Source organism: Columba livia, chromosome 2 (genome assembly GCF_036013475.1).
Source record: "Columba livia isolate bColLiv1 breed racing homer chromosome 2, bColLiv1.pat.W.v2, whole genome shotgun sequence".
Classification (NCBI taxonomy): Eukaryota; Metazoa; Chordata; class Aves; order Columbiformes; family Columbidae; genus Columba; species Columba livia.
In genome coordinates this window covers 41,148,459-41,175,558 of record NC_088603.1, presented here as the reverse complement: position 1 = coordinate 41,175,558, position 27,100 = coordinate 41,148,459, and the positions used below count along the sequence as shown (strand labels likewise).

The window sequence follows — 27,100 nt, the reverse complement described above, 5'->3', positions numbered from 1 at the left end:
AGGCCACGCAGGAGCTATTTGTTTCTATAGCTATAGGAGACAACAGAGTTTGGCCCCCATCACTGCAAGCTCTGCCTTACAACAGAAGTGCTAGGGTGTTACATCTGCACCAAGTATAAACTGCCCCATGAAGGGGCCTGACACAGCAGAGCAGTGTCTGCATGGATGGAAGCTTTGTTGGTGTGGATGGACCTGTTTGTTCCTGACACCCAAGAACATGCAGCCTCCACGCACACCTGCCCAGCTCCTCTCTCTCACTGGCAATGCGTCTGTGTCCTTGACCAACTTTCCTGCCTCTGACGAACAGCCTCCACAGTGTTTTTTCCAAGCTGTCCATTGCAGCTTAGGCGGCTGTCACGGGTGGGTGTCTCCAGGCTCTCCTCATACTTGGATGTTCTTCCCTTCCCTGCTATAATCTTCAACCTTAAAAAAGAAAAAAAAAAGCTTTTGCTGATGAAGGCTCTGACAGCTCCTCACTGTACTCATCTAAGAAAAGGAAGTGCCATTTATTTCCTTGTATGCACTGTTTCTGTAATCAAAGTGCTCTGCGGTTTAGTTCAAATGCTGATTCCCTCCCACCCAACACGCAGCCATGGGTCACGAGCCAGGGCAGGAGGGAGCTGGCTGCCCACACCCTCATCAGTTCATACTTTCACACAGCAACACTCGTACACCTTTGTTTTCCTTGTGACATTCACCGTTTCCCCATGAAGCGAGCACAGAGATGGCTCGGGCTGCTGCAGGCACGTTCACTGAAGCACACGTGGTTCATGTCCCCATCCCCCGAACACCTTGCCAAAATGGGAGTGGAACCGTGCTTTTACTGGGAAGCATCCCTCTCATCCTCCCCATTTGTTGTGGTAAGGCTCTTGCAGCCAAACAGGGAAAAATCACTCATTGCTCATCCAGAGCATCCTGCTGAAAGCTCGAAAGAACTTCTCCCAAGGTTCTCCTGGCCCTGGGACCTCTGTGGCTCATGGCCCTGCTCACAGGGGCTCAGGTTTGGTGGCAACAAGGGAAGCGTTATGCAAACATGCCACCAGAGAACACACGCCAAGAAAAAAGCAAGCACTTTTGTGTTATTTTTTCCAGTGCTGGCAGTCGTAGTTTTGTTTCTGTTTTAATTTTGGGTTTTGGGGTGGTTTTTTTTTTTAAACACCGATAGAGACAACATTTCCTGGAGCAGCTTTTCTTATCTTCTGGAACAGTAAACACTTCAAACTAGGAAAGCAAGCTGGAAAAATCAAACAGATCTTTGCCCTTCATATGCCATTTTCCATCTACCTCTCTTACAACCTAGCTTTAAGCCTGTCTTTACCAAAAAACTAAACCATACCCTTTTTTCAGTTAGAAAGTTATATTCCTGAAAGCAATGAAGGTGTTTAAAATAACTACCTGTTTCAATGACACTACCCAAAAACATCCATTAACTGTAGGAAACGAAGCCCATCAGAAAAGCCCATCCAACCACCTGGCAAGACAGACCAGTATCACAGGCTGGCCCAGATGCAGCTCCCAGCCACCCTGCACCAGAGCAGCCCCCGGGACCTTCCAGCAGCTCATGTTCTCATCCACCACTTCTGCTTTGCTCATCTCCATGTGCTGTCCTCCCTTCTACATTTCATCCAGGAAAACAAAGAACACAGACACACAGTTTAGCTTGCTGACATAATGCCCATATTTAATCTTTTAAAACAAGAACAAAATCAAGAATAAAATCAAGAATAAAAATTTCATTTTAAGTCATACAGTACATTAATCTCTCAGCAATGACCCAATCTACAGTACTCAAATGCCTGGCATGAAGTCTATTATCTCAGCGTTTAACAAGTGTATAACCAGTGACACAGTAAAAGAAGAGCTCACAATACACAGCTAACACGATGAGTTTAGATTTTCTTCTAAGAATCCAGCTAAGGTTTGTAATATGTGGGTCACTTTCGAACCATAATCAACTTTTTTCTTCTGTCAATCTGTTTGGGACTATTTTTTCTGTTAGATGAGTTTTTCCATTATGTACAGGAAGATTATTTCAAGTGAAATTGCACAAGTTAGAATACTCTATCTATAGGCATACATGGTCCATCTAACTAAAAATTTAATAAGCGGTAATTACTCAGTCCTGGTTATACATTCCTAAAGGCTTAATAATACAGTTTTAAGAAAAAAAAAAAAAAAACTAAACAGAACACAACAAAAGACAGCTGTAGGGTGGCAATCTCTGTAAGAAACCTCCTTCCCTCCCAAAAGAACCAAGGATTAACTGTATTTTCCACATTTGAAATGGGGTCTACAAAAGTCATTTCAGCTCCTAAATAATACAAAACATCTGATTGTGTCCTTTCTAAAGGCCGGATGGTTCAATGCATAATTCAGTGAAGCTCTCAAACAAATAATACTGGTAGGATGCAGACTATTAACAGAAATTAGGACAACATGCCCCAATAGCACATTTGGATAGAAAAACCTGTATGTATTAAGGGGCCATTATCCAGTGGTTAAAGTAGCGTGAAGCATGAGGACAGCTCTCCCTGCGGCAGCTACAGAGCAGGGAAAGGGTGGGTGCTCCTGCTCCTCTGCTGGGGCTAAAACCAAATTTTCCCCAGATCTTACTCAAGCACCTGCCCCCTCCTGCTCTCGGCCCCAGGACAGCACTCCTCACCACCTACCCAGGGGAAAACCCCAGCCCACAGGTGACCCGGGGCCGTGGTGGGGTGCAACCTTCTCCTCCTCTGCTCCAGCTCCGCAGCAGGGATCAGGGCTCCCATCAATGCACTGCTGGGTGAGAGCTGCTCCTGCGCAGGGAGAAGCTCTGCAGCCTGGTGGTTTTCTGGCTCCTGGCCTCACCCACCATGTACATCTAGACAGTGTCTCTTCCTCTGCAGAGTAGTGTTACCAAACACCAGAGACCCAGAGTGCTAAGGTAAGTTAAATCAACACAAGGGCAATGGAGAAACTTCTTCCCACATTAGCAAAACATAAACATAACTAATTAACACAACTGCTTTGACTTTTTTTAATCTCTCTTTTCTGGTGCCAGGACCTGCTACAAATGGAGAAAACCCACAGAGAGCTGCTTTCCTAGATGGAAAAGCAGCAGAAGCTTAAGCCTTGAGGATCTGCTTTGTTATTTGCTACTGGCATAAACAAATAAAGTCCCATTTGTTTGTTTTTTGTGGTTTTTTTTTAAGAAAAAAATCCAGACCATCCAGTGCACCTTCTCTGCACGCATACACACACACACACACACACATATCAATGGAGAGCTCCAGAAGAACAGGCATGGGAACCACAAAGCCCACATCGTGAAAAGACATGGGGAATCTCATTTAGCAATGAAGCAGCAAAATGATGTATTGCAAGAAATAAATGGTCACAGAACACACATACACCCAAACGCAACCATGGATATATTTTTTCCCATTTTTTTTTCTTACAGATGCTGTTACTCATCCGATAGTTTCTTTCTGGCTGTGCTTAAGTTTCTGAAGAGCATCTGGTGCTTCTTTAACCTTTATCAGAATGCAAGAACCTCAGTGGCAATGGACAATCAATCTCATTACTGCCATAACTAACCGTCTCCACTTGAGATACTCTACAAACCTATTCTGGAAGTTGAAGCTGACTCTGTCCCCTTGGTGCCACTCAGTTGTGATTATTTTTGTTGGTTTTTGTTTTTTAAATTAACAAACACAGCATATTAATGCAAATTTGATGTTTTCTAAAAATTAGAAATGCTCAGATAATTAGTTCAGCAATATGCAAAGTGCATCTATTTGGTTCTTTCCATAGATCACCTTCTGTTGTAAGTTTAAATTCCTTCACAGTTTAAAATATTGTGAAGAAATTATATGTATACTTTATGTATAGAACTATTTATATACATACACATATATACACACAACTCTGTACTTTATATAGCCATAAACACTCATTACTTAACTATTTATATTATATATACACATGGCATGAACACACGCTCAGTGAAGAGTTGGTGCAGGCTGAAATCATTCCATCGGGTTTAATGGAATAACAACAGTGAAACCATGAGTGACTTATCAAGAGACACAGACATACATCTACTAGATACGTGAAAGACCAATTAAATCAGCTCTTCCATTTTCCTATCAGCGCAGGATTGTTCCCATCCCATTCCATGCTCCGTATGCGCATATACAGCTACTCTGCATTCAGTTTACGTAAGAGGGCAGTCGTGGGTCTTTTCTTTAAGCAACAGAACCGTCCATATTTACTCAGGTTGATCGCAACCTCTTCTGCAGAAGTGAAGCACAGCTGGGGCTGATGTCTTGGAGGACTCTGGATGCTGTGCTGCCGTTAGCTGAAAGCACCTGCTGAAGCGTTATTGCATGGGTATGGGACAGCTATCAACTGCTCAGTCTGTGAACCCTCCAATAAGTGGTACAACTGTATAAATATGTATTTTAGCACAAAACAGTTTAACACGAGGCAAGTCCAAGTACAAATGAGACCTAAAGGCCTATGGGTGAACTTTAAAGGCCAACAGTTCTTCAGAGTGCATGTTGTTTAAGGAACGCAAATCAGGTAATTTCAAAAGAAGTTTCGTGAAAATAGAGGCTTCATTTGGGTGATTTTTCATTATTAAGGTCCTTAATGCACGGATTAGAGTTTCCTGAAGTGCCTCCACAGAATTGACATTTTCTATTCCGGAGCGATCTAAAGAGAAGGGGGATGGGGAGGGGACAGAAGGGGGGCAGAGGGGAGAGAGAGAGAAAGAGGAGAAAAAAAAAAACAGGAAAAAAAGAAAAGAGAGATTGAGCAGACGTAGTTTGCAACATAAAGCCACTGCAAGAATCACTCACTACATTAACCAGCACAACAAAAATTAAATACTTATGCCATAACTTTCAAACCCATATACTAAAAGTCTCTCAAATGTTATTTATCATCAGTGTTGCAAAGTATTAATCTCACACTGAAGTGACAGCACTTAAACACGGATTGAAGCACGTGCTTGAAGATTTTGCTGAATCACAACTTTCAACACAAGGAAAGCAAGGGCACGCTGTAGTAAAAATCTCAAACATTTCTCAAAGCTGGATAGGAGGGTCACATTTGAGAAGAAAACCCCACTGAGGACAAGTCACACTCGTATCTGCACAATGGGATCCCCAGGGACAAAGAGAATAGAAGCCTTGACACAACTGGGCACTATTTCTGAGTGCGTTCAGAAAAACTTACAAAACGAAACATGACGCACCCAAAAATTCCCAGCTGAGGAAGAAAAGCATCAATGTCAAGAAAATTATTATGCTTTCACACACTGCACTCACCCCACACCCAAGTATCTCTTTCAAGAGAGCTGTATTTGAGAACATGCCTGCTGTCCTTAGGTGGAACTTAAGTAAGCAGCTAAAAAGGATGAATTTTTAAGCAAAACATCTCACCTAGTAGCTGTTTTTTCCAAGCTGCAGCCTCTCTTCTTAAACACTACGTAAATTCAGCAAGGTGCATACATACACAAGTGACAGACATGAGCAGAAATGTGCTTTGATGTGTACATGCATTTCAGCACTTTGCAGAACTAGGACACAGAATGACAACAGCTTTCTTGAGTAGCACTGAGTCAGACCATACAGTCAGAGTGGGAATCCCTTCCTTATGCTGTCAGTGCCAATTCAGTTGGATTTCTCAGGTGAACAGAATCTAGGAAGTCCTGGACTAGTCACTGCAGTTCCCCACTGCTACAGAAAAAAATGTTATATAAACCACTTAAGGGTCCATCTTGAAGCACTTAATGTTTTCTTGTTCCTTTAGAAAGATAGTTCCAGAACATTTGACTCTTAACAATTATGAACTTCAATATCAAACTGCACATTAGCACACATTCCAGTCTTCTGTGAATACTGTCCATTAGGTTTGACAGCTGCTCCCCAAGACAGCACTAGTGAAGAGAAGCCTCTCCACCTTCCTTTGCTACGCTAACTATCCCACTCACCCCACACTTTGCAAAAACCTTTAGGTGTGCTCTGTCCTGAGCAGGGAGGATGGCATTTGCACAGTGTGTGCCAGACGAGGTTTCTCAACAGCTCTGTATAGTGGCAGGGGTACCGCCTTGCCCCCAAAGGCAGAAGACTGCAGTACAGGCTTTGCAGGTGCCTTGGGTGAGTTACTGTAGCCTCTCCTCTTCAATCAGTCCAAGTCTTTCTTCTACATGTCAGTCTACTCACAGTGGCCAGCAGAAGTTTTTTTGGTCCAGTTACACACATTCTTTGGCTGCTGCTTCTGCATGTTCTAAATATCCATCCTAAGAGTGGTTATTCACACAGTGGTATGCAGAGATACTTCTGACAAGAGTTTTTCCCCTTAGCACTGTTTAGAGATTTATGAACATTTCTTTTTTTCCATGTGCACTTTTACAAAAAAAACTGAACAACTGAAAGTCTTCTAAAAACGTTTTAAAATAGTGCAGCATGGTATTTTATATTTTGGATCACTTCACCAGGATATAAGTCACACACTCTGCTTCTGCAACTGATGTGAATCTTGACTATTCTACTATCTTCCTTTCAATCTTCTGAGTAATTTTCATTCTAAAATGAAGAAGTCCTAATGGCATTATTCTTCCACCTTCAGTTCTTCTTCCAGTTACAGCATCTTTTGCCTCTGCCTACACCTCCACATCATCCTCCCTCTTCCTCCTTCTTTAATTGACTTCCACCTCCACCTTATGGGAAGTGACTCTCTAGGTCATACTCCTCATTGTCTTTCAATATTTGTTTAATCAACAGATGCCCACAACCCTTCAGTTCTACAGGCACCTTCTCCTCCTGGAAGGCCCTTGCAGTGAGAGCATCTTCCCTAGGAGCTCTGTCAGAGGCACTTCTGGTCTTCTTAGGTACCTGCTCAAGCATGAAGCTTGCTCACTCACTTGTGCAAATAACAACTGCGGCATTTCAATTCAGTTGCAAGGTACAGAGTGAAGGTGATTCAACAACTGCTGAACTCACAGTGACCATCATGGTTACTACTGTGTCTGGAATATGGTACAAATGCAGGTTTGGGCCCAAATGCTAGAAGACTAATGAAGTTAAGCCTTATAAAACTCCTGAGTATTTTGTGAGGATGTCCAGGAAGGTTGCAATCAGACTGCACATCGGATCACAAGACAGAAATAATGTCCAAAGCCATGATCTGAAAAATCCTCTACAGCTGCGAGAAGCCTCAACACCTCTTCTTGTCCTGTTGAATGGCTCTGACACCATGTGCTATACACATTATGTACCACCCCTAAGCTAAGCTCTATAAGGAGCTATCAACAACTGACTCTGTGCTAGAAGCACATTTTACAGAACAGATACAGCCACTTAGATTCAAAACAGGTGGCACAGAGACTCAAATTCTAGGGGCCAGCAGCTGAGCAAGCAAGAAGAGCAGCTGTAGCCTAGTTATGACACTGCACAGGTAGAGAAGAGGCCTGTCTCTCAGTCCTTAGAGGTTGTCTTCAGTTCTCATCAATTTATTTTTTGAAAGATAAAACTTGTAAAGCAGAGTCTGGAAAAGCAACTAAACCCTCATATTTCTCTCTACTACCTGAACATTTTCACTAATAGACTACAGAGCCATAGTTCCTTCATGCTGCCAATCCTTCTGGCTTTTGAAGCCTGCAAACTCTGTACCACCCTCTGCTCGTTACCATTACTTACAAACTGAAGAGGCTAGAGCTGCTCCTTCCTGTGCTATCACATTTCAGTTAGGCCATGCACAAAGCTATTAGACTGAACTGTGCTACCTTGTAAGAAGCTTCATGTGCATGCAGCACCACGCCTGGGGTGCCCCTCCCTGATGGCAAAGATGTGGGTCTACACCACTCCTGGAAGAGATGCACTTATTAAGGAAATGAGTGGCCCCCAAATGCCGCCTTGTTGTATAAGAAGTGGGCACTACCAGCATTCCTGCTAGCTACCTCTAAATTGCTCCTTCCCCAGCAAGCAGGGATTCTGCATCTTGTATTCCAGGCATTATATGCAGAGCTAATGTGCCTAATTTGAGGCTTTAGATAATACTACAGAAGTAGGTGCTTAATCCTTCTTTGAATCTGAGCCAGGGTGTTCTGTATATCCAGGGACTGAAACAAGATACGAGGCTGGTGAAGATGTTAGTGGATTGGCAGACCTTCAGTGGTAAGAAGTCACGATGCAGATGAATAGGGTTTTCTTGCTGACATAAGCAGAGATCAAACTGTTGGATTTAGGCTTAAGTAAGATACACAATAGACTTCAATGACGATACTTGGAAGTAAAAATACCACCTTATCCCGGGACTTAGGCTGTGCAAGTCAGGAGTAATTTCACTGATGCTGTCTTGTGAAACTCAGATGAGTCAGGCAAATAGTTTCTGAACAGCCAGCAGGTAGCTAGGAGATGTATGTTTGCATTCTATAGAAAGTAGCAGGAAAATATAAACCCATTGCAACATGTTTTCAAAAGGCAAATATTAGAAAGAGCAGGTATGTAAAAAAGTACATTACAGGTTGCTAGTAGCTTAAAACCCACTAAATTGCACTTAGATATGAAATAACAAGATACACATTTTATAGAAATCTTTTGATAGAGAACCATATTCAAAATTTCACAAAGGTGTAAGTTAACTTGCTCTCCTTACCAGCAGATACCAGGACAACCGCAGTAAACAAACTCATTTCCTCATCACTAAGTTGCAGGGCATTTAGTTTCTCGCTGAATTCAAACATTGAGTTGAGCAGATCACCAGCTCCCATTGAATGCAAGTCATCCACACTATATTTCTTTCCACTAAGGAAGGTGACGGTACGTTCCTTTGCATCAAACAAAGATGCAAACCGTACCATTAAAACCTGGTGAAAGAAAAAAAAAAAAAAGAATGAAACCAGATAAATACAGGTGGATTTCTAGAAAAGCCAGAGAAAAAAATTAAACCTTTTAACATCATTGCAAACTGTCTCATTAACCACTGTACAAGCATTCTATACAGAAACTGTCAGCATGCTACTGAGCTACAGAAAACAGTGCAAGCTCTGGCCCAGTAGTCAGAGAGAAACAAACAAGTGAAAAAATTAGCAATTGGATGCTGGGAAGGGGCTATAGCACATGAAAAGGAAGAAAATTAAAATTTAAGCCTCAGACAGCCTGAGCCACAAAGACAATGCCATTCATAAATATGCCAGTAGGACAACTTGCTTAAGCCGCTGAACAGCCAAAGGCATACAGAGCAGTAAAAGAAATGTTTTCTTGGCCACACTTATGAAGAGCAAAGTGAAGGTATTGAACCAGATTCTTGCTTGGCATAAACTAAAGTAGCTCCATTGAAACAATGCTGATTTACAGCACCTGATGATCTGGCCCACTAGGCATTCTTTGGGAAAGTACCATGCCGCATTGATGCTCCCACAGGAATGCTAATGAGCTCTGGCAGAAAAGGAGCCACATGTACAGTCTTCAAAAGGCTGGGGAAGCAGGGCTTGACAGGGCACCTGGTCTGTAGCTGCAGCTGGGAATACCCCTTTGGTACAAGCACCTGGGCTGGAGCAGTTGACATACACTGAACTTACCCCTCTGGGCTGAAATTTCTCTTGTGGTTTTCTCAGTCGTATTGTGAAATATTTTCCTCTGGAATGGCTTGTAAAGTTTCATTTGCTCATGTTCAACAACCTTATTTACATTTTCAAGGTTTAAGTTGCACACAACCTTCTTATTTGGAGAGAATGAACCAACTGGCACTGGTTATAACTTCAGACTTCCTGTAATCTCTTGATGTGACAGTCGTGTCTTCTCACTTACCCTACATAACTGCATTAATTTAATGTTTACTACAGATGAGAGTAGCACCAGGTTTTCAGCAAAGACTAGTGCCTTTGACAAGCTTAAAAAAATGAGGGTTCAAAAAAACTGAAAATGTTTGAGAATTCATGCACATTACATGACCTGCTCCTAAATTTCAACAGCCAAATGACATGCAGCAATTCTGATGGACACATGACCACTATATATTATTCAGCTTTATCACATAAGCTATATGTCCTTTGATGACATCAACTACAGAATGCAGAAACCTAGGCAGAAACATAAGTGCAGAAGTCCTCAGAATACAAAAGAAGACAAAAAGCAGATGGCCAAAGATGAATTTGTGCATTAGCAGGGACCCACCAGGTACTCAACAACTCTCCAGTTCAAAATGGCAGTCCCATTACAGAATTGGGCTTTAGAAACAAGAACTTTAAATAATGAGCAACCACTATGAATGCTGGTATTCAAAACTGAAGCCCATGAAGCTGTGTTGATTTATATTAAGGCAACAACCTCGCCCATAGGTTTCAATGTCATCATCCTAACCCAAAGAGGAACAGTTTAGACCATGGTATAGCACATGACCGATTCATCCTGTTTCACTTCAAGCCAGACTCCTATTTGTGCATGCTGAAGATATAGCTCACCAATCCTATCACCTGACCATAGCAATATAAGCACTCAAAAAACACCACCCATGTAAGTGCCAGAATTCCCCATCACCTGCACACAAATCAGCAAGTTTGTGAGTCTGTGGAGAGATTGAGTCACTACCTCAATGGATACAAGGGGCTTTTTGCTCCACCATCAACTACATTTGGAGTGGGGGCTTATGGAGATAGGGGAGGACCTATCCAAATCCAGTTGAGTTCCTTATTTTAGGCTCACTGCTGTTTCTGAGGTGGTTCCCATACAAAGCCATGTAAATGCCACCACAATACACTGAGCCTTCCAGTACTCCCAATTCAAAGAGGGCTTTTTAGCTTATATATGTATGAATATAAATAGCCATGTTGCTTCTGCACCAACATTGTCTCCATGCATCTTCTTACCCCAAACAAACAAGCACTTCTTGTGTACAAGCTGCTGGTAAACACAGTGCCAAGACAGGCGCACACTGGTGCCCAAGGCAGCCAAAACAGGCTTGGAGGCAGCACTTTTACTCAGGTCATCTATTAAACATGCAGATGTTGGAATATCCTAGTTCAGTTACTCAGAAGACAAAAATGACCTTGTATGCACCAGGCTTTCAAGATGCTTTTGCCTTTATTGCAATGGTTTAATTTCACTAATCCCACAGTGGTTTCTGTTGTTGTTGGTTAGTTGGTGGTTCCCCCTCACCCCAGCCGTTGCTAAGATGCTTCATAGCCCCTTAACTACAGGTACCAGCTCACTAACAGAAACCATTAATGTTTCTTATAAACAAGTGAATAGGGATAAGCATGCAGTCACACATTATTACTATTTCCTCTGGACATAGATACTTTATCAGCAGTGCTTTTAAATGGCAAAAAGGCATACGAATGAGGCTTGAGAAAAGCCTGAGGTGAAGAAAGGCCAAGACAAAATGTTTTACTTGCAAAGCATGAAGGTTTGGCTTTATGTCAGAGGAACAGTTCAAGTCTGAGTTTCCACCCTCCTTGAGGGCTCTGGTCAGTATACTACTTTGCAGAGGAAGGAACCAACATTTTTGTGTAATGTGAACAGCAAGACTAGGAGGCTGTAGCTGAAGAAGTGAAAACACAGCCCTTAACTATAGGAGTTGTAGATTAATATTAAATGGTCAAGAGTAAGTGTAACAGCAAAAAACATATGACAGCAAGATGGAAGAAACAAATAAACTAACATGCTCCAGGCACCAAGTCTTCCAGTATAACTTGTACCTTCCAACACAACAATTATCCATTTTAGAACTGGGCTGTATGAATGCAGATAAAAGACCCAACATATTAAACCAGAAACACCTCCAGTTCAGATAAGTACAAAATCTAGCTTCCCTCTTTGAAAGAGTAAACCAAGTAAACAAGAACAAAAGTGCCACCAAACCTGACCCCCCCACCCCCCGCCCCCAGCAAAACATGGTAACACTGCATACTTGGGATTTCAGGTCCTCTGCCCCTCTATGTTTAAACTTTACATTAGAATACTTACGAAATGTGCATAGTCTCCAGCAGACACAAGAGTCTGCAAGAGCAACTAAAACCTTAAGTAAAGGTCCCATGGTGAAGGTCACTAATTAATAAAACAGCACCAAGCTCTCTGATGTAATTCCCAACTTAACACCACTAAGTGGGTGAAATTAAGCACAAGGACCTGGTGGGATTAGTCAGGCTGAAGCTGGTACGTGGTATCTACAGAGCTGCAGCAGAATAACCAGTTATCAGTGTTACTGCTTTGGAGATGGAGGCTTCAGCAACCACCAGTTGCCAGCAGGATGGATGCTCTGGCTTTTGCAGGGAGCACAGAGGCAGAACAAAAGACATAAAGAGTGATCAACACATTCCTCTACAAAACTGCTAAGTCAATAGCTGGCTTTCCAGACTAACCACCCTTTCAGATGCAGCCTACTTCTCTCCAGGCTAAGTAAAGGTAGCTATCAAAGTAACTACTGCTATACAAAACCAAGAAACTCCTCATGAGTCATTTATTAACGCTCGGGTAAGAGGAAAGGGTAAGAGGGCTGAGCACTTCTGAGCTACTTGGAAGAGGGCCAGCTTACTACGATATGACTGAACAGAAGCACTCAACACCATCAGTGTAAGGAAAGCTCAGAGCCAGCATCCACAAACAAGCTGGTTTTGCCCAATATAACCCAGTTCTATTTATTTTTGTTCTTAAGGGGGTCAGACTGATGCACAGTTTGTCAGGTCTGCACTATACACACAGTGGTCTCACCTCAAAGGTCCCCGCCTTCAGAAGATTAACTTGGTCATGCTGGGAGAGGTCTCGGAAACCTGGGATGCGCTTGGCAAACTCCACCACTTCCTTCACCGCAGGGGTAAAACTCAGGGAAAACTCTTCCCAGACTTCATGGCCAGACTTGTTTGGGTCCACGTGGGGAGTCTTACTCATTGGGCAGACCTGATGTTTACAAGACACACACACACACAGAAAACAACTCTTAAAGATAAAATTCCAAATACTGGCAAATACTTGACAGAGGCAGGTTTACTCTTCAAGAAAACTTTGCAGTAGAGAAAAATACCAGTTTTCCTCAGTCAGCTCTCAAAGCTACCAGATTTCTGCCCCTCCCTTTAAAAGAAGCGAACAATAAAAACCCCATAGCTACCCATTAGCAGCCTGTTTCTAAATTTGCTGACCTTGGAAATGCCAACATCACTTACAGCAAAAGACTTGAGAAAACCCAGGTTATGCTATTCTTCCCTGGTGTCACTCATGCCTGGCATCTGTATTTCTTTCTTCTATTATCCCTGTAATCTCACAATTAATCATGATTTCACAATCAATCGATTGTAATCTCACAGCCACTATTACATTCATTCTCATATATCTTTCTTGTTTTGCAGGCAACTAAAGTGACTGAGTCAAGGTGACAAAGATGTCAACACCAGAGCAAAGAAATGAGCCTTGGTTTCCTGAGTCACAAGGTTTACACCCTCATTACCAGGACAACCTTCCTCTCATACGTGTTTGCGCTTATCTGTATCACTGAAGGAGGACCAAGAAACTTGTGTTCCGATTTTGCTCAGAGCATTTTGTCATCTTGCGACTTTCTTTTATACAAACATTCAGATTTTTTTGTAGCAAAGTCTGAATCCATTACAATGAGATCAGACGTATCAGTCAAGGCTGACTGCCAATAAATTCCCTCTATAAAAACCCAACCAGACCCTCTGAGATATTTCCAGTTCTGCTTTCTAAAATTAACATATTTTAATGAAGTTTACACCTTTTAATATTCATTCCACCTGTCATCAATCAAGGATGAGAATTCCTTTAAGTATTCCTCACAAGTATACTAAACAGTGTGCAACCCTACATAATGTCAGCAAAACAAATAGGAAACAGTAAAACAGATTAGTAATTCCTCAGACCAATGATGCTTTTGCAGGGCATCTCGAATCTGGTAATTGTCTAGCAGTTCTTTACATAGACGGTGTCAAGATTCATTACTAAGATCCATTACAAGAATATATTCAACAAGTACATAAGTTAATGTGTGTATTTGGCAACAGCTAGGGAAAACAAGATGGATATAGACAGATATACATTTTTGGTTTGGGTCTTTTTCCCAAATATCAGTTACTAATCAGGCAGTTAACATGCAGAAAGCTCTCACCAAAAGACAAGAATTACAGATTTCTTGGTTCAGCTCTGAATCACAACATCGTTTGTGTGTCTGAGGTCAACACCCAAAACCAAATGATTACTTGTGGGGTAGAGGAGGACCTTTTCCACAAACTAAAAATCATAAAATATTTTCGCAAAAGTAAAGGTCTAGGCACACACGCTGAAATATGGCAGAAACTAACCACTGCTCTGTCCATGATACTGCAATGGTTCACACAGCTATTGTTCAAAATACAGCACTCTCTTAAAATAAGGAATGTCTGCTTCAGCATTCAGCTCTGCACTGGACACAAAAAGCACTTCTGTTTCTCATCTCACCATAGTCTACCCTAGCTCCCAGGCACTCAGTCCTGAGGGGAAACTGCACTTTCCACACCTGTGCACTATGTCTAAGCTCTCTTGAGAGACCTCTACCCAGGAGTCCTTCCTATGGGAGAAGTTGTCAGCTTGTGTAGTCACCACTTCTCTTCAAAGAAACCTCTTCAGGAACGACCTGTTTTGCTTTTCTGGTTGTGAGGGTATTGAAAAACAAAAACAACCCAAAAAAACCTGAACATGTGTCTCTATACTGGTTCAGAGCCTAATGACACTCCCTTACAGCTACTGACTCATTTGGTCAGATCCTGCTCTCATTGAGTTCTCTGGCAAAACCCTCATTTGTTTCAGGGACATGGCAGGGCAAGGCAGGGGGGAAAGGAGGGGGCTGCAGTTCTCTGTTGGATTTGGGTTTGTTTTCTTATTGTTGGCTGTGTTAGACCTCCCTGCAGCTGCCCTGCACAAGTCAAACTGACTGGTTGGGCCTCTGCAGGCAGCACCACTCCCTGCCTGCCCATATGGACAGGTTTAACCTCTGCTTCTTGGGAGTGCCAATAATGCTGCTGCAGTGACTCCACATACTTTCCCTGCAAGGAAGAAAGGCTGGGAATGACTACTATTTGCCATGGTGTAGTGCCCAGAGTCTGCAATTAAGCTCAGAGCCTGCTATGGATAGCATGGTCCACATATGCAGTAGCCAAACCGCACCCCCCTAAAGAAACAACAAAAACCACCCCCCCCCCCTCCCCCCGCCCAAAAACCCCAAACACACATACAAAACCCCCACCAAACACAAAACCAAAAAATCCCACAAACAAACAAGAAAATAAAAAAAAAAAAATAAAAAAAAAAAAAACAAACAAAAACAGCCAAGAAAGGAAAAAAAAACAATAAAAAAGGAAATTCAGCATCAAAACCAACAGCCTTCACTGTGTGGACACTTTCAGGGACCTTCGAGAACCTATGAAGAATCTTTACAAACTAGGAGGACGAAAAACACCAGCAGCTTGAGTTACTTCAGAAAGGTCAGGGGCTTGTGTTTCTCAACAGAAGTGCAGGATGAGAATGAGGATGTTGTGTTCCCTCATCCCAGTCATTTCCAGCAAGAAAGAGAAGGACAATCTATTTTAAGGGGCTTACAGAACCAGTTGCTTGAATGGCAGAGAAACAGCAGGTGCAAAGCAAATGGGAAGGACCTATTAGGGGAAAAAAAAAAGCAAACCAAAACAAAAAAACAAACCAAAAAAACCCGAACACAACAGTAACAAAAAAATCCCACAAAAAAGATACAGAAAAAAATGGGAAGCATCCTTGTTAAGGATTCAGTGAGAAAACACTCTAGCAAAGTCAGCTAAGGTACCCAGAAGTGTGTTCAGAAACTCTTCTAAAGCAATTTAGCTGCACATCTTCCTCCTGCCTCGGTTCAGATTGGAAGATGTTCTGGGGAAAAAGGATGCATAGCCTCCAAGTCCCACTGACACTCTATTTTACAATGCCTGTAATGGAATAAACCTATCCCCATAAAAACAAAACAAAACCAAACAAACAAAAAGCCAAGCTTACCCAGCAAGAGAGATTTCAGAACACAACAGCAAGGCTTAAAATCCTAGCCCTGAGGTTTCACCCCAGAAATCTACTCTGAACACCTTTAAGGAAAATACAGCGTATCTGAGTGTGCACATTATTTAAAAGTGAAGTCTGCAAGAGGATTGAATGAAGAAGGGAATTTATAAACTCCTAACATCCATCTTCACTTTTAAGTCAAGCCAGTTAAAAAAACCCGTTAGCCTTCTTCAACCAATGCTCTTTGACATTAAGTCTACTTTCAGTCAGCTAAGAGCTGAGCCAAGAAACTCCCATCACTTGTATGGATTTCAAATCCTCCACACAACTTGAGCCACTATTCTCCATCACAATTTGCACTAGCAAACTTTTGTCACTATTTCTATGTTTCAGCAGCTGTGCCAATTGTGTGCAGCTTCACTGACTAAAGAGGCACAGCTGGATCACACCCATCACTAAGCCTTTTCTCTATGTCAAATTGAACATTTGATATCAATATACCAGATGCATTCTTCCTCCAGTGCTGCAAGAGTAAGTGGTATTCTTGTTTGAAGAAAAGCCATCTTCCGGGATCCTATCACACACTCGCTGAGTATAACCACTGGTGAAGTTCATACAGTGGCCATTTGTAAAACACATGGCGTGTCCGCTTGGATAATGCATTGTGCTTCTCCCTTTGTACTGTCCACCAAGGTGCTGCTCGCCTTCAGGGTACTGAGGGCCACCAAACCCACTAACACAGTGCTCGCCACTCAAGATGTACTGCTCAGTGTTATTTGCCATTCTCTCCCCGCTCTGGGACTGCATCATTTCTGATGGGTTTTGAGACTGTTCTTGGTTGTACATGAAAGTGTCTTTGTGGGCCCTAGTGACCATACCAATCACTTCTTCCTTAGCCATGTCAGTGCCAGGAAGGGGAGAAGGGCTTTTGATGGTTTCCTGCTCTTGTTTGGGCTTGGAGGAAAGGTCTTCTTGAGGTGCTTGCTCTTGATGTTCTGTTAATGCTTCATTGGGTAAGTGACCGCTGAACTGACTGTTCATCATGGTTTTCATGGCACTCTGCATTTCAATCAGCATCCTCTGTTTTTCACGTTTGGGAATACGGCCAAATCGAACAGCTTCCAAGGTGGAGAAACCAAAGTGGTGGGAGGGAAAAGAAAAGAAAAAAGAAAAGTCAATCCTGAAAGTGTTAGAACGCATGCACACAAAATACACACCCCAACCAAAAATCTTGCCCTTTAAGGGAAGACTTTAGCTGCTCTCACCAATACTACAGCAGGACTATTAACACTGAAGTAAAGGAGGTTCCTGGGCACAGGACAGGTGTGAGATATGACATGTATGCTGCTGTTTACATACAAAGAGAAAGCAGCTCTAAAGCACACAATCTCTAAAGCCTTTTCCCCTTTTGCTACAAAACCTGGTTACGGCATATACACACAGTTACATTAGTTAAATAAGTGTCAGGCTTTAAGATCAGATCAATTAAATCAGTAGAAGTCTGTGAGCCGACAATTAGCTAACCATAAACACAATTCAAACCATATTTGAATATAAGTCCTACAAGACAGCTCCTCATGGACCAATTATACAACTTGCTAAAAGTTAAGAGAATCAATGCTGAATGAAGCTTACCTTGGCAGATTTTCCTGATACTTTTGCCTTGACAAGGGACATTTTCTGCTGGCAAGGGGATGGGCATCATTGTGGCTGCAGAATTTTTGACCCTGTCCTAGGGAATCTAGAACTGCCTCTAGCATTCTGTCCAACCACAGCCTTACAAGGGCTTATAAGTAGTTTCGACTGATGTAATTATGTTCATGCAGTAGTCCATCATTAATGTAACTAGATCTCTCTCATTAAAGCAGGTGCAACCTTATGCGCAAACAAGCGCCTAGGGGATGAAATAACTCCTATGTACGACAAGAACTCGGAACAATTATTTTAAATAAGTTTTAACACTCCACCCACTAAATTATTAACAGCCCAAGATTCCTAGTTGTTGTGAAATAAACATCCAGAGAAAATTAAAAAGTGAAACAGAAGGAAGACTTCTGGTTTGTGACAGTAAGTTGTAGCTGACTAATGAACTACACTTTCAGTATTATATTTTTTAAAAAGTCACAGTGAGGAGACAGCCAGCAAGGTGGTCAGAGGCACAGCTCAACATTATCCTTTCTTGCCTTCCCCCTCCCTCCAAGAAAAGAAAAGGAAAGAAAAAAAAAACAGAAGGAGCAGATATATGCTCATCCCATACACCCAAACCTAACTCTTTAGGCTCTGTAATGATTACTCTAAGGCTATCAGCTTGGGCAGAATTCCCTTTCATTGAAAAAGCAACAGTAACACAACAAAATTAACCAAAAAAAAAAAAAAAAAAAAAAAAAGAGAGAGAGAAGAGTATTGTTCACATGTTCAGATTCAGGCAGGATACACCTCTAAATATTAACTCATTAAAACAAATTGAGAAATTGAGACTCTTCTTGCAACAGACCACTGCAGCTCATCCCACTGCATTAGCCTCCGGAGACAGGACAGCAGGTCTGCAGCCAGCATTATATTACCAGTTCAGGAGACTCATGGAAGAAGCTGACGTAAACACTTTTGGACAGGGAAACTGTCCCAGACAACAGGGCTGGCTGTGCTTTCTGCCATTAAGACCCTTAGATTGCCTCTCAGAGGATCACTCCTCAGTAGAGGAACGTACCATCTCTTGACATCCCAACAGACAGGCATTTTTTGAAACGACACTGCTGGCACCGGTTCCTATTCATTCTCATTATAGAGCAGTTGTTATTCTTCAAGCACTTCTTATACTGGATGTTTTGCTGAATGCTTCTTCTGAAAAAACCCTGTAAACAGAGAAACAAAAAAACCCCACAACTATTATTATAGCACACATCGAATACTCCTGCCAAGAGTCACCTCTCTGCAGGCACAAAAAAACCTCACTGCATCTCATGAGCTGCTTCAGAGCCAGCAGCCCCAAGTGATTTTACAGAACTTGCTACTCCTCATGACTTACTTCCCCTTCATGCGTATCTGTGTATAATGCAAACTAGTACTGATTTCTAATTACAGAAGATTTAAGTTGTTCCTGCATAGTCAGCGGCTCAGAGCAAAGTATCTCCAGCACTATATCACTGTATTGACAGTTTAGAAAACGTGCCCTCAATCTCCTATGACACCAAGTACAAAGACGAAATTCAAAATCAGATCTTTTGACTTCAGTCAAAACCATCCTGTTGCACCAAATGACCTTCAAAGATGGTTCTTTCACATAACCCTTAAGCTGATAAACTTCTCCACAGAACATTTGCAGTGTTACAGTATCAGAAAATACAAATCTACTGATCTGTGAACATGGAAGCACCCAGGGGCTTTCCCCATGGTAAGGAACTACTTTTCCAAAGCTGTTTTGTTCTGTGTCCCAGCCCAGGTAACACCACACACCCACTATCTCTTAATGCAATTAACATTCACATGTCTTGCGTGACATGGTCCTTACCACCTCTCTCTCCTGTTCTTCCTCCCTGCCGTGCACTCCAGGTCAGGCAGGACTGGACAAGCAGCAAGAACAGCAAGTACTGCAGAGTTTGGAAAATGCTGTGTATTGCCAAGTGTTTGCCTTTTCCTACAACTTAATGCACTGTTTGAAATTTCTCAGACTTAACAGAGAAGAATACCAATACTTTTTCAGCAGTATCACCCCTTTTCCCCTATGGGGAGAACTTGAGCATTTCACCAGAATAAAGGTGAGCAGAAACATAGCTCACCTTGCAGCCCTCACAGGCATGAACACCATAATGAAATCCTGAAGCGACATCTCCACAGACTTTGCAAAGAAGAACCATGCCATTAAACTCTAGAATCAGAACAGAACAGTCAAGGATATAGAAAACTAATGCCAAATGCAGGAGTATCTTTCCAGCTTTTAAAACCTGGACTAAAAGCAACATACGTCAGATCAGTTCAACATAAAACAAAAAAACTACAGCAGAGGATCAGACAACAAGAATGTACAAAAACCCTAACAGTTCAGAAGGTACCAGCATAAGGGAGGGGGAAAAAAGACAAACAGGAAGCACTCAACAGAACAGGGAGAAAGCACGTATTCACTGGACTTTCAGTAACAGTAGCATTGTACTCAACTGTAGAAAAATAAAGTCTGCTTACATTTATGTACTTTTAAAAGGACCATTTAGTTAACTAGGCCACCACAGTTTGGGCTCAATCTGTTTTTCCATTGGGACAAGTAAGCCCATATAAAGGCTACAGTTCCCTCAACAGAGAACAAACATCATTTCTTAAAAATAGAAGTATTAAAGGACACTTCATTTTATTATATATTGTAAACAGGCCATACACTCTACCTATTTGATAAAAATTTAGAACTGGCAACTCTTCCACATCTACAAATATAAAGACTACTCATTAGACTGCACATACAGAATGGCATGCTTGCACACTTGAACTTGAAAATGCCTTTTCAGCCCTGTAAATATGCTCATGGTTTGGGTTTTCTAAGTTTTTCCCCATCTATTTTATTTCAGCTTGTCAATGAAGATTCTCTTTTCAAGTCGTAAGTGCTGGTCTAACAGCGGTTTCACTGAAGCCAATGGGAATTTTACCAGCAACTTCAGTAACCATGAAGTTACCTTAACAGTGAGCAACAGAGACAGCTGGAAACACTCCCACAGAACAATATTCTACCAGAAAAGTAATTTGACATTGGGGTTTCATTTGTAAAAAGGAACTTTTTTTTAAGATTTTGAAATAGAACCAAACTACATTTTTTTAAAAGCATAGCTAGTACTGAGCTAAAATTGTTATCTATTTATCTACACATCTCAACAATTTACAACAGGCTTCATTTTCAGAAACCTCTGCCCTGACATCAAAAACCTAGTTGCTAGCTTTAAGAGGAAGCAAAGGTTCTTAGTAAGAACTTACGAGTAGGAACACTTAAAAAAAATACTTTTAAGGTAGAACTGTTAGCTACTTATTTTAGCTTCATAACAATTCAAAATCATAAAACAATTCTGCCAATAATTCAGGCTTCAAAAGACTAGTCTAAATTCCACCTGGGCATTTGTTGAAACACTCATTCCAGTACTCAGTTTGATTCCTGCCCTTCCAAAACGGTTCAAATATAATTCTTCGTCCTTGATCTTCCCTGATTACCAAAAAATTGTGAAGCAAATAGCTGGAGCTAGGTTGTCACATGCATTTTAAAAGGCTATCCTTTAGTTCCAGCTTTGAGCACTTCGTTTCTTTCACATCCACAAATTAAGACTTGGAATAAAAAAGATAAAGGTCTCAGATGTAGCTATGCAAATATAATATAATGTTTGGTAATTTATTTATTTTGCTCCCCAAAGAAACTTGGGAGGAGGGAAGGTGAAGAAGCAGGAGTATGAAAAAACAGATTAACCAGATTTGCAAAACAGCTCCGTAAATACTCCTGCAACCAATTTCTGATTAGTTTTAACTTTTCTTCATTGAATCTTTTTAACCAAGTGTTTGATTTTTATTAAGATCAGTTTTCGCTAGAGAAAATCTGAAGCTGGACTGTACTTATGGACTGTACTTTTGGATTGTTTCAAGTCAGCAGCAATGGGATCTCCATCTGTTAGCATTTGTATGGTAATACCATATGTATTACCATACATATAACGCAAAAAGATAAAACTGAAGGCTTTGTTATGTGCCTTCACAGTAAGCCACACAGAGGATCTAGTTGTAACGTAACAGGTTGTAATATATAAGGCGAAAAACATGGTTTCAGGTCCCGGCACCAAACATACTTGTGACTCCATTATGGCCTTTTGTCAAACCAGCAACACTCGATTGGTTTGTTTTAATTGTCTCCTCCAGCCGATCACTCTTTGGTGCCCCATCAGAGCCCTCGTTGCTCCGTCCATTGCAGCTGCTTTCCGAGGAGGAGCTGTTCGGAGAAGATGGTACAGGCGAAGAGGATGACTGGAAACCGCTGTCTGAGCTCTCGCTGTGACATGAGGCTGGGCTAGATGCCGAGCTTGAAGAGCTGATGTAAGCTATCACACCCCCTAAGGCAAGAAAAAAAAAAAGGCAGCACGTAGTGACATAACAAGCAGACATGCACCGCTGCCATGTGAGCCATGCCGTGACCCAGCACCACCAGACCCAGCCATCACGTGTCCCTGGGCGCACTCCTTTCTCTCCCTCCCGCTTGCTTTTCTCCATTTGTTTTCAACAGCTGACCTCCCAATCTGCGCTATCCCCTTCTCCTGTCTTATCAACCTCCTCCGATCTAAACCAAGATGAAATGTCAGAACCAGAAGATGGAGCAACAAGCCATGCTACTGGCAGGATGGGACAGCAGGGAGAGGACACAGGGCAGCCCAGGGAGGGTTTCCCTGGCCGCTCTCTAAGCAGAGTTTGTCTGGAGCCAGAGCTAAGACAGGATCTTACAGTGCTGTGAAGATGGAATGCAAACAAGCGAGGTTAGGGACCGAAATAGGGCAGAGAGAAAGACTTCATGCAGGCTACGTGCCAGAGACACAGAAAGGAAGGGCTGGGAGGTGCCCATGATGCAGAAGGGAAGAGGGCAAGGGAAAGAAATAGCGCTGCAGCCTGGTTAGCCTACTGAATGCCATTTGTCTCACTGCAAGCCTTTGTAGCGTTTCTAGCAGAAGCTAACCTCCATCCACCAGGCTGTGGCGTGCAAACAGTCTCTGTCCTGCCATGTCTCACAATCTGACACACTTGAGAATCCTTCAGATGAAACAGCTTTTTGTCCTTCAGCAGACCTGGGAACAGTCCTGGCTTTTCACAGGCTGCTTTTTCTTGCTTGTAGGCAAGAGAAATTGTTTTCACTTTATTTGAGTTTGTCTCCAAGACTCAGCACTTCAAAAGTCAATATAAAAACATCTGATATTTCACACAAAAATTTCAATAGCGAAAGCCATGCAACTGTTTAAAAAAATTACACTCAGCATCTTCTCTGTTTTAGGCTGTATTGCTCTGTAGAGTCTCTTCACAGACAACTCAGGCCATTGCAGCAAGGAACTCCACACAACAGCAAGAATTAGGAACTTTAAAATGGCCATGCACTGGCTTCCTTTGGAGAAAAAAAGCATTGGTGTCTGCAGAGTCCTTGACCAACTGATTTGGAATGACAGGTTGAGGCTGCAGCCCCTTACATCAGCCATCATCTCCTCACAGATAAAGGATGCTACACCTATTGGGCAGTGGTGATATACAACTCCGGAAATATCACTTCTTGCAGGTACAAATTCTTACTTATACGTTTTCATTACATTTGTAAGTTGTAATGGTCCTCTTGGCACTTTTGCAGCAGCTTTACTAGCCCGTTTCCTCTTTAACATTTAATTTTTTCTACTGAGGAAACCACCACCAACACCCTGAAGAGAGTGTAGCTGAGGAGACCCCAGCAGAGCCAAAGCCAGACCAGTCACGCAATGCATGTTCTACACAGACTGCTTCTCATATTACGGGGCACTGGTGCCCCTATAACCCATCAGAGCAGTCATTCCTGCACAGATCTTTTTTTCCTGGTAAATCCTCCACGCAGTGTAGCACACATCCAGGATCAGGTTTTTGGAGAAAGGAGGGTTGCAATGGACACATAGTCCTGCAACGACATGAGAAAAAGATGCTGCTGAACACCCGTGCCCGTGTAGGACACCACCTATCTGACCAAGGTCCCGCTGTTCCCTGGCACTCCACGTGCCTCTGCCAGGTGCCAGGTCAAAGCTCGCAGTCCACCTGCTCCAAGGGAAGCACTGGGTTTCTCAGCAGGCGCCATCCTTATCTGCAAGGGGCAGGGCAGGGCATGTAAACAGCCACTGCAGAGAACTCCATGGTCCTCCATACCACCACCTCACCTGCTATCTTCAGACCCTGCCTCATAAAAAGACATGTTCTTTTCCCTCAAGGGTAACACCAATGTCATAGGGGAGCACCGCAGGAGTATGGGGCTTTTTTAACCCATATAGGGTTTTTCTACACCCTGTGTTTTGAAAACCTGAGAAAACCCAGATTGTTGGGCTGCGCCCACACCCTAGAGAGCTTGGTAGCCTTGTCCATGTTGCAGTCATCTTTCCAAATATTTTTGTTATTTTAGAAATTACATTTTCCTTATAAACAGTGGTTTTGTTTGATCAGCAGCTAGAAGTTGAATCCAACACACTGCACAGGGCAACAACTCGAAACAGAGAGCACGGACACAGCGATCCCTGCATGCACACTGGTACCCCGATCGAGAGGGCAGCCCTGCACCTAACAACTAAAGGGGTTTTGCTCCAGGAACCCGGTATGGGGTAGCAGAATGAGTCCTTCTGGCTACACCGAGCTGCTGCAGAGACACGTCAGGCAGCCAGAGGCGCGACGTTCCCGAGGTCCTATCTGATGGGGATTTACCTAAGCGGGGGCCACCGGGGCTGCCCTGCCACCTGCGGCTGTTTCATTTGCACGGGGACGCGTAAAGTTGTAACGATGCAGATGCGCGGAGGAGGCGACCTGGGGGAGCCGTTAACCGTTTCGCCTGGTACGGACGGTGCAGCAGGGGCTCCCCGCGGCCGGCACCCCCGCCGCCATTTATCCTCTTCGTTAACAAAGCAGGAAAGCCGGTCGCCCGGCGGGGCCGGGGCCGCGGCCGCTTCGCCTTTCCCCGCCGTCACGCGGCGCGGGGCCCTGCCCGGCCCTGCCCCCGCCGCCGCCTCCGTTACACAACGCCGCCCCCGCGCACCGGGCCGGTCCACGTGCGGGGCGCGCGGGCAGCAACCGCCGCAGCCGCACACGGCCGTGCGCGTGCGGGCCCCGCGCCCCCGCCGCAGCGCCACCCCCCCCAAGCACCGCTCCAACGACCGCCCGCTCCCCCCGCGCTCCACCGCGGACTCGCACGGCAGGGGCGGGGCCGGGCCGGGCGCCGCGGGGGCGGAGCCGCCGGCGCCGCAGCGGCGCCCGGCCCCACGTATCCCCGGCGCGCCCCTCCGCCGCCGCCCCGAATGTAGGTCACCAAAACAGCGGCCGCCCGCCCGCCTCACGTGTCCGCGCCGCCAGCCGCCCCGCGCCGCCGCCCCAGCACTATTATGCAATCCGCGCGTCACCGCCCCGCGCGGCCAATGAGCGGGCACGCCGCGCGGAACGTAAACACAGGGCGCACATGGCTCGCCCGGCGGGTCCATGTGAGGCAGCGCGCGGCCGTCCCGGCCACCAGCGGGGTCGGAGCCGCGCGGCGCCACCGCCCGCCGCGCTCCCCCGCCCCACCGCGCCCCGGCTGGTCCCCGCCTGTGACCCCCCGGCCCGCCCGCCCCGCCGGGACGACCCCGCAGAGCCCCCCGACCCGCAACTGCTGCCCCTTTACTTACCCGCGCTGACTTCCATGGCGGCCTCCGCCCGTAGGGGCAGGGGCGGCGGCGCCGCGCTGGGCTCCGCCGGGCCCGGCACGGCTGGGCTCGGTACGGCTCCGGTCGGTCAGTCGGTGTCTCCCCAGCTCCGTCCCCCGCCGCAGCCTTACATGCAGCCGGCGGGCGGGAGGCGACCGCGCTGTCGCCTGTCAGAGGAGCGGCTGCCCGTCCCCGCCGCGGCGCCCTCCCCTTTACAACAAAAGCGATCGGTGAGCCGCGCAGAGTGCGGCACCGCCGGCCGCCCGCCCCGCCCCGCCCCGCCGGGCCGCCCCGCCCCCGCCCGCCCCCCTCACCCAGTGACACACTTTCCGCGCCGCCCGGGCCGCGGGCGGCAGCGCTCACGTGCGGCGGGCGCGTGCGGGCGGGCGGCGGGGGCACTGCGGCGGCGGGGATGGCCGCGGCCGGGGCACTGCGGCGGGGACGAGGCTTGCACCGGGCGGGCAGGGGCGGCGGGACCTGCATGCGATGGGAGGGGTGCGCGGAGACCCCCCCCCCCTCACCACCACCCCCCCGCCGCGGCGTCGCCCCCGTTGCGGAGCGGGGAGCCCCGCTGAAGTCTTCTGCACCAGCCGGGCTGCGCCGCTGCTGCAGTCGGCGCGGCCCTCGCCCACCGCGCTGCAGTGCAAGTACGCGGCCGCGGGGCACGGTGACGGCCGGCGGTGTCAGCATCCGCCGGCGGGCTGCTCCGCAGCCCAGCACCGGCAGGAAATGCCACTGCTCTGATTGCGGCAGCTAATGAGCTCTCTCCTATCCCGACCGCAGCGTCTGACAGTTCCCAGCACAAGTGTTGCTTCCCCTGCCAGCCGCCCGTTTTCTCACTGCAAGGGAAAAGGAAAAGCCGGGAGAGAACCCTTCGCTAGCGTGCACACACCACTGCAGCCTAGATAAATGCAGTTGAAGACTCCGGGCACAGCCTGTACCGCCACCCCCCTTCTCTCCCCTTCACCATGAGGAATGCGTCCCCAAATGACCTCCTGCACTCGGGTGGTGACGCAGGGATGTCCCCACCGCGGGAGGGGGGGGGGTCGCACCCTCCCCCATCTCCAGCCCCTAGGGGTGAACCCACAAAGAAAACCCACCACAGCAATAAAGAGCGTGGGTAAAGGTTCTCCATGAAGTGAACGCAGAACCCCAAGTCAAGCTCTGTCCTTCCTCGGCCCCCGGGAAGCAGAGCGAGATGCGTCACTTCATGGTGTATTTTGACCTCCAGACTGAGAGGGAGGCAGCGGGGTTAAATGAGGTTAACAAGCAGAGGTTAAACGCAGCTAAATGTAGTTTACCACCTCCTAATTTGGGTGAGTTTCCTCTCTTCTTGAATGAGGTAAACAGGTCAGTTTGAGCAAGCTTCCTGACTTCTCAAATAAGGTAAATGAGTGAATTTTCCTGTTTTTCTGCCTGCGGCCAAGCAGCCAGGAGGCATCCAGCTTTCTTCTGGGTGCACACACAGCACCCACCACTGTCTCCAGGCCCTCTGCCCCCCAGCCCTGATTTCCTTCAGCAAAAGCTTCTTGTTCTCATATTCAAAGTTCTTCTCCTCATAGCAGCTCCAAACTATGTTTCCTAAGCCCTGCCACGCTGCCCTCTGGCAGCCCCTGCCTGCTCGGCTGGCCCCCATGCCGTGCTGCCTGCCATGGGCACAGCCGGGTATGGGGCACCACGTCGCAACCACCCTTCCCATGCTGAGGGCACCTGGCT

The 27,100-nt window shown here is 45.2% G+C and overlaps 1 protein-coding gene across 3 annotated transcripts; it reads right to left on the bottom strand.

The window, feature by feature from the left end:
- Nucleotides 1-1,654: 1,654 nt before the first annotated feature.
- Nucleotides 1,655-25,663, bottom strand: NR1D2 (nuclear receptor subfamily 1 group D member 2). 3 transcript variants are annotated; one of them, XM_065051565.1, is made up of 8 exons: nt 25,367-25,663; nt 21,800-22,060; nt 19,769-19,857; nt 18,700-18,844; nt 16,494-17,110; nt 12,699-12,884; nt 8,644-8,854; nt 1,655-4,695 (listed from the first exon to the last, which is right to left on the bottom strand). In XM_065051565.1, the coding sequence occupies exons 1-8, from the start codon at nt 25,380-25,382 to the stop codon at nt 4,499-4,501; spliced, it is 1,722 nt and encodes a 573-aa protein (XP_064907637.1). In that variant the 5' UTR covers nt 25,383-25,663; the 3' UTR covers nt 1,655-4,498. The 3 variants fall into 3 exon arrangements, with proteins under 3 accessions (XP_064907637.1, XP_064907638.1, XP_005499225.2); XM_065051566.1 differs by lacking the exon at nt 25,367-25,663 and adding an exon at nt 24,417-24,840; XM_005499168.4 differs by lacking the exon at nt 25,367-25,663 and adding an exon at nt 22,675-24,387.
- Nucleotides 25,664-27,100: the final 1,437 nt, after the last annotated feature.

Bases quoted from the DNA above. Each gene is read 5' to 3' on its own strand.
- NR1D2 (XM_005499168.4), bottom strand. From the start codon at position 22,720: ATGGCAGGACAGAGACTGTTTGCACGCCACAGCCTGGTGGATGGAG. The intron at 22,061-22,674 runs GTTAGCTTCTGC...TTCTTGCCTTAG, and splicing joins CCACAGCCTGGTGGATGGAG to GGGGTGTGATAGCTTACATC. The intron at 12,885-16,493 runs GTATATTGATAT...TGTAAACATCAG, and splicing joins CTGGAGGAAGAATGCATCTG to GTCTGCCCAATGAGTAAGAC.